The following is a 7,923-nucleotide window of genomic DNA, read 5'->3' on the forward strand; positions in this document are numbered from 1 at the left end:
TTTTTTTGTGGGTTATGTAGAGTGTGAAGACGGTTTGAGAAGTGAAGTGCAATGGAGGTATTTGGAAAATCTTCAGTGGTTGGTTCTGCGGCCAATGTTATTTACTTGTCTGCTATACTTGGTAGCGATGAACCCGACCCGTGTCACAAGTGTGATTGGAAATGCGAGAATGAGAATGTTTGTGGGAATATGTACCGTTGCAGACTAACTGGGTTGAGTCACGTCTGTGACAAGAACTGCAACCAAAGGATTTTGTATGATAACCATAACTCTTTGTGCCGAGCTAGTGGCAGGATATTCCCGCTCTCTTCCGATGAGGAGCAGGCGGTTAGAGGAGTCCGGAGAAAGTTTGATGATGAGAGTCAACCTTCTGAAAGCTGTGTCAAGCGTGTTCAGCGTGATGTCCAGTTTCTTTCTTCTCCTTTCGAGAGGTCTTTTGCTGCTGTGAGCCCAATCTGCAGTCAAGCTGGAGATGGAATGGAGATGAACTAAATATTTGTTGGTCTTTTGCTTATCTTATTTTATCTCATCTATAATAACTTACTTTTTTTCTTTATCTCAACTACGCAATAAGAGACAATAATATTTATGTGCTCTTCCAGAGAGACTAGGCTTAGCTCCTCTGTCTGAAGATGTACTTTATCTTAGTATTGTTGAACTATCTATGTAGTATTTAACGTAGGAGAGACTTCATAATTCTGCCACTCTGTTCTGGACGTTCTTGTACTCGTAGTATTTAACTTCAATGTAGTAATGAGCATTTTCAGAAATCAGAACTGAGCAAATGTGGCAAAGACGACAAATGGGCCTGATAAGGCCCAACAAATCGTATATAACCCAATGGGAGAGATGAGAAGGAAGGAGGGAGATAAGACGAGAAGCAGAGAACCGAAAGAAAAAAACAAAAACTCCAGAATTCGCAACAGAAACGAAACGAGAGAAATAGATATGGGGGTAAGCGGCGGCGGAGGAGGAGGAGGAGGAGATCAGAGTCGGAGAAGAAGCGGCGGAGAAATGATGGCGATGGCGAGTCTATTCAACGATCAGCAGAATCCAATTCAGCAGTTCCAGGTTAAATTCAAAGAAGTAGAAACTGGTTTCAAGACCTGGTTATCAAAACAATCAATACCAGTGGAAGCCGCCGTCGTCTCAACCATGAGCGGTGTCCAAGGAGCTTTCATTGGTGGTCTCATGGGAACACTCTCTCCTGAAATGCCTCAGGCTGGCGGCGTTGACCCTCAAGCCATAGCTTCCATGAAACAAGCTCAGGTTTTAATACACTCCCATATATAAAACCCTTATCCCCATCTTTTCATATAAAGTTAATGTTGTAATTGAGGTATGTGAGAATTGGGATCTGTGAATGAATCTGTAGGCACTTGTGGGTGGACCTTGGGTTCAGGCTCGCAATTTTGCTGCCATTACTGGTGTTAATGCTGGAATTGCTTCAGTCATGAAGCGGATTCGAGGCAAAGAGGATATTGAGTCTGCGTAAGTTTTCAATTCCTGTGAGCTGCTTCATTCACTAATATTTGTTAATCTATGTGTGTAGATGTCTTGATAAGGTTCTGTAATTTGGGATTAGTCTTGAGAGTTTGGTTATCATTGAGAATGAAGAGTGTTAAAGACAGTATTAATTTAACTTTTGCAGCGTAGTGGCAGCATTAGGGTCTGGATTTGCATACTCTTTGGTGAGCCAAGGTTTGCAAGGACAACCTATGAACGCAATCACCACTGCAGCTGGTTTTGCTGTTTTCCAAGGGATATTTTTTAAGGCAAGTCAATCATATTTGAGACTTGACACCAATGCTACTCATGAAACCATATATATTATTAGCATTTGCTCTTAACCCTGTTTTTTACCTTCTCTGTCTTCAGTTGGGAGAAAGATTCTCTAAACCGAGCGTTGAAGATCCGTTTTACACACGAGGAAGAACTATGCTTGTGCAGCTTGGTCTAGAAAAATACGAGAAGAACTTCAAGAAAGGACTTTTAACAGATCCCACATTGCCATTGCTCACTGATAGGTATAATCTGAATTATCCTATTCAAGATTTTGTTTATGTAGCAACTATTAAAGTTGGTGAATTCTGTATCCAGCGCGCTAAGAGATGTGAGCATACCACCAGGGCCAAGACTTATGATTCTAGACCATATCCAGAGGTTTGAATCCGATTTCTCTGTTATTCCATCGATTAAATATAGGGGGAATCTGTAGAATTCTTGAATTTGATCGAGCTATTATTATTCTCTGTTGTTTGGAGTACAGGGACCCGGAGATAAAGGGCAAACGAAAGTAGTCACTGAGGCTTTTGTTTGAGATGGTCATCACCAGAATCTATCAAACACAAATGTAATGTCTTTGTACTTTTAGATGCTCATGCTAGGAAGAACTCTTGTTGGATTCTTCGGCTACTACTCTAGCAATGTTTGATTCTCTTTAAAATTTTAAAATACTCTCGTCATCAATCTAAATGGATTATATAGGTTCAGAATAATGAAAACACATTTATGCTCTGTATGAGAATAAGATGATTATATCTATATAGTTGGTTCATACAAATTTACTCGCCAACCATCAAAAAAGGCATTGGATAAAACTCTTGTTAAAATATAGTTTGATGCTCTTTCTACCTAATTTATGTTGCTGTTGTGAAGCTCTCATTTACTTTTAATTATTTTATCGTTAAATCAAAAAAGTCTCTTTGTTAACAATAAGTGTGACCACGAAAGAAGAAACTCTCTAACACGTCTCTTTCATTGTCGTCATCACTGAAGTTACATGAATACAATCGTGGCTTGTTTTAATGCGTTTCTATTATGAAGGAAAATATTAATTTCGGGGATCAAAATATCTTCTCATCTCTGTAATCACAAACGTTACATGAATAAACAAACAATATTGCCCTGTTTTTAATCAAGAAAAATCTATAATTTCAATTTCCCCCATAAAAAAAAAAATTGTTACTATGGGTTCATTTTTTTTTTCTTTGGACACGAATTTATAAGGTTTATATGATGAAAAATTGTAAGTATTTTATGCAAAAATTCTTTACATTTCTTTTTTAACATTAAACTAAATGGAAAATACATAATGATATCCATCAAGCTATGAATTTGTAACAACGACTTCAAGGGAGGAAGAAGAGAGACGAGAGATTTGCTCCATGAGGAAGAGAATACGAGACTGATAGTCACGCGCCTGATCTAGAGACTCGACCTCAAGCTCCGCTAGTTGCGAGCAGAGTCTCTCCTCCGCCTCTTCCGCTACCACAGTCCGCCGCCACAGCTGAACCATCTGTTTCTTCATCTCCTCCATTTCTCTCTCCAACTCTCCGTTCCTCCTCCGTAGCTCCTCAACCTCTTCCGTCGCCACCGTCGCATAACCTCCACCTTTCCCCATTTAATTGAATAGTTTTTTTTTTTTTTGTGTGGTTTAAAGAATAAAAGTGTTTTCTGTGGTGTTTGCTGTTTCTGTGTTAAAACTGTTATCCCTCTCTTTGTTGTGAAGATCCTTTTAATAGCCATTTTTTTTTGTTTTGGTTTTTGGAATTGTAAAGTGTCCAGGTTCAATGTATCTCTCTTGTTCTGTTATTTTCTTCATTATTTTGTTGACATCATTTGTCTGATTTGTCTACTGTATTAGAAAAGTAACAACACGTGGTGCATAACATGCAATCACAATTATTATTATTTTGAAGACTTATATTTGCAATTGCACGGAATATGTATATTTACAATCACTCGATTTTTTTTCGCAACTGTTTATGATATTTTGTGACCACAATTTTTCCCATTCGAATCTCGATTTTTTTTTCAATTTTAAAATAGAAATTAGATACTGTTATCAGAAAATACGTAATTTAGATATAAATTCCTACAGTGTAAACACACAAAATTAAAAAAAAAATTATATACATAAATAAAATATACATATATCCTTTATCATATAAATCATAAGTCATCTATCCAATCAAATTAAGCCACATCAAATTTTTTTCTTTTTAAAATTAGAAATAAAAGTCCTTTAATTAAAAAAACAAAAACATGATCGTAATGTATAAGCGATTTTTATATTTCAATATTAAATTTTAAAAAAAATCTGTAATCACCTAAATTCCTAAATTTGTGTAACCACGATCATCACGTTCAAAAACCAAGATAAAACAGAACGGTTTTATAATTATAACTGTTTCATCTCCTACTTAAGTCTCGTTCAATTCATTTTCTTTTCCTATTTGATCTCTTTTCGTATTCCTCTCCAACTTTTTAATTTTTATTCTCATTTGTTTTTTTCATAACCTTTAATTTATTCATCTTTTTGTTTCTAATATTCATCTGATCATTTTTGTTTTATTTTTCATCTGGATTTTGGTAGGCTTTCTTCCACTACATCGGTTTTTAAGAGGTTGCCATATCCAGAGGCTAAGCTAACCAAAGGTCCAAAACTCAAAAGTCTATACAGGTTTGTGACTAATCTTTATTTCTATTAATTTTTATTTATCTTATGCTAATTCTCTTTATTTCTATTGATTCAGGTTGAAGAAACAAAAGATTAGAGCTCCAATGTTTCAAAGATAAACATGGAGTAATTATTTGCATGGAAGTTATTCTCAGGATGATAAGGTACACAAACATGAAGTTAAACCCAATTAGTTTGTTTATCAATTGTGTATCTTCATTTATCTTAATAAAATAATCTGATCCAAACATTTCATAATTTATTTGAGATGGGAGATAGAATTGATTCAAGAACACCAAAAAATTACAGGAAGGAGAGTACATGTTGTAATTTGAGTTTATTAACTGATGATTACTCATTGACGGTTGCAGATATTACCATCCCTCCACGAAGTGCAAAACAAATGGATAATTCTAGAGATGAGCTTGGAAGATCGAAACTGTGGAGAATATAAGTGTAGTTAGATTTAAACAAATTTGTATATTTTTACAATTTGCGATAAACTATCTTTCTTATTTTTTTTACATTTTTAATAATTTTACAGTTTGTTACGTGTATATTAGAATTTGAGTCCATCAAATTATATAATATACCCGGACATATTTAATATACCGGGCTTGCCCGGGTGATAGTACTAGTATATATATATATATATCAGACTAATGATGACAATTAGATATATTGTTCAGTACATTTAAAATGGCTTAATATGTTTCTGGGTTTAAATTACATTTATCTATACAAGATGCAACATCCATACATAATCTTATACCTATGTTGGTGCATGTATATTTCATCTGTTAATATTGTAGTCATATCTGTATCTTTTATATCTCAAATTTAAGAAATCTCTTAATCTATCAGAGTTATCATATAATATGGCATAATGAATTAATGATTAAGAACATATATTATAGTCCTGCACTCCTGCTTAATATAGTTTATTAAAAATATATATATAGATATATATATAGTTTATTAAGATGACCTATCTCTTTTATCAATATCATCACCATGACTAAACACACACCAAAAAAGGTTAGAAACCATGCTAATTAAGACAAACAAACCACATTATGATAACTTAGAATATATCCATTGAGAATATCTAGTAATTAAGGTACCTTTTATCAAATAAAATTAAAAAGGTGGAAGATAGTTTTGAAGGAAGAAATCATGAGTTTTATTGATTAACATTATATTTTTATATTAATATTCAAATACATAATTGAATTATAGAAAAATATTAAATATTTTAGTGTTAAAAGATATCAATGAAAAGTTGTAAACCAAAGTTGATGTCCTTTTGTATTCAAATTATAGAAACCGGTGAACGTCGTGGAGTAGTAGTATTATATCATTTTCGAGTATACAAAATGATATGTGACATCACCAATCACGTCGATGTAATAAGTGTCATATTTCATTTCTTTGTGCCTCCTCTGGACCACATCTAGTTCTCCAAAGTCCAAAGTCAATGGCCGCCACACAATCAAACACGTATGCCAAAATAAGCAATTACTATTTGAATCTACCAAGTACCAATATAGTTCATTCCTTTGTTAAACCCATTAATTTTGGCCAACGCTTATAACCATCTTAAAGACTCAAACTATATATGGTCACAAAGAATAGATTATTATTTTTTGGACCTATTAGGATTAAATTGTATAGGAAACTATATAGTTTATTGCAGTTTTGGTCACCCAATATATATAAAAAGTTATATAGCTAGGTAAACTGTCAAACTCGACGGTCGATATCGGAGACAGATTAATCCAACTAATGGCAGATTCCCTTTTTAAGAGATATCAAAATCATGAACATTGGATCAAAGTATCATACGAAAAAAAGCCAAAGAAAGAAAAAGAATCAAGGATATGATATCCCCCAATTATCAAAAAATGCCAAAATTAGTAACGACATGAATAAAATTCGAAGCGTGGGTAGTGGGATGATTACATTTTAACACCACAGAACTTGATTGAGTCCCTATATCGTCCAGGTTCAATGTATCTGCTTTTCTTTTCCGGTTATATCAATATTCGTTTCGGTTCAGTTCGGGTTAATCCATGCGAATTTGGTTCTAACTTTGTTTGGGAATAAGAAAGACATCTGGAAACAAAAATCAAGATTCGAGTCACTTCATTTCTTTTACTGAAAATATAGATAAGTTAACAATTTAAATCTATGAATGGAATATTCTCGTTGGATAGAGCTATTTGTTAAGCACCTCAGCACAATTGATCAAGTTTTTGGATAGACTGGTACGTAACAAGCTCCTCTCGCTGCAGCAACACACGACCAAGTATGCTGATGGCTTGCACCTATGGCTTGCGACTCGCCGTTGACACTCTTTTTTACGATTGATTTTTTTCTATACTCGTAGGCAATTCTTTTGATTAAAGGATGCATTTATTTGTAAAGAGGAACTTTTTTTTGGTTTGAATATATTTTCACATTCGTTCAAAAAAAACCCCTACATTTTCGTCATCTAAATTAATCAAAAATACAAATTTATCTCCTCATCTATTTATTTTTTATGAATAGCAAAACAAAAACTCACGTCGAAATCGAACGTCACTCTTCCCTCTTTTAGTTTGCAAACCCCACATATCATACACTATTTTTATAGCACTAGAATTTTATATTACAAATGAAATAGAAATATAATTTGTCTCTCAACCAATGGAAACCTTACACAATTTCATGTTTTACGTCCTGTTAAAACTATTACGGTTTTTATTGACCAATAAATCGAGTCTGTTTATTATTATTTTCTGTGATATGTATGTGACGATACTTTTAAAAAATGAAAGCTTGTGTTTACACTTTACACACAAATCAACATGACAAAACTTTTTTGGTTCGAGACTCAAGTTTCAATGAACTCTTCGACGGCTCCTTTGAAATTTAATTCATGGTGATGTAAAATTCCATGGAACTAAAACTCCGATGTTCTTCTCGTTCAAGATCCGATGGTTCCATCAAAATCTTTATATAGTTTAACATTGACGTTAGAAGTTTTTCTAATTGTAAAATTTTAGGGTATAATAAGCCGTAATCATTACGAAACCATGATATCATTGCCAAAATATTATTTGGTCATCTTTTGTAATTGGTCTAAAAGTCAAGACAAGATAAATTGTGAAATTATTAACTACTAATTCATTAGAAATGGATCTCAATTTTTCATTCATGTTGATAACATAACATGTTTGATGTTTCCATCTCGATCTATATAATAATATTAATATACATACATATATTATACCAAACGTATCTGTACACAATGATACATAAATGGATAAGTAAATCTATGATGAAGAAACGAGAGAAGAAGAAGAAGAAGAGAGACGAGAGATTTGGTCCATGAGGAAGAGCATGCGATCGTGATAGTCACGTGTCTGATCTAAAGACTCGACTTCCAACTCCGCTAGCTGCGAGCAGAGCCGCTCTTC

At 33.7% G+C, this 7,923-nt stretch overlaps 3 protein-coding genes and 1 long non-coding RNA gene across 4 annotated transcripts; 3 read left to right on the top strand and 1 right to left on the bottom strand.

The window, feature by feature from the left end:
- On the top strand, positions 52-492 carry LOC104791179. The gene has a single exon (XM_010517004.1). It carries the CDS (start codon positions 52-54, stop codon positions 490-492), a length of 441 nt encoding a protein of 146 aa, XP_010515306.1.
- Positions 863-2,517, top strand: LOC104791180. Its single transcript, XM_010517005.2, has 6 exons — positions 863-1,269; positions 1,376-1,491; positions 1,652-1,775; positions 1,879-2,027; positions 2,101-2,163; positions 2,270-2,517. Exons 1-6 carry the CDS (start codon positions 949-951, stop codon positions 2,298-2,300), a joined length of 804 nt encoding a protein of 267 aa, XP_010515307.1. The 5' UTR covers positions 863-948; the 3' UTR covers positions 2,301-2,517.
- LOC104791181 lies at positions 3,024-3,548 on the bottom strand. Its single transcript, XM_010517006.2, has one exon. It carries the CDS (start codon positions 3,401-3,403, stop codon positions 3,110-3,112), a length of 294 nt encoding a protein of 97 aa, XP_010515308.1. The 5' UTR covers positions 3,404-3,548; the 3' UTR covers positions 3,024-3,109.
- Positions 4,250-4,922, top strand: LOC104791182. Its single transcript, XR_768881.2, has 3 exons — positions 4,250-4,465; positions 4,539-4,626; positions 4,834-4,922. It is a non-coding gene; the product is annotated as an uncharacterized LOC104791182 (long non-coding RNA).

The sequence above is a fragment of the Camelina sativa genome, chromosome 6 (genome assembly GCF_000633955.1).
Source record: "Camelina sativa cultivar DH55 chromosome 6, Cs, whole genome shotgun sequence".
Lineage (NCBI taxonomy): Eukaryota > Viridiplantae > Streptophyta > Magnoliopsida > Brassicales > Brassicaceae > Camelina > Camelina sativa.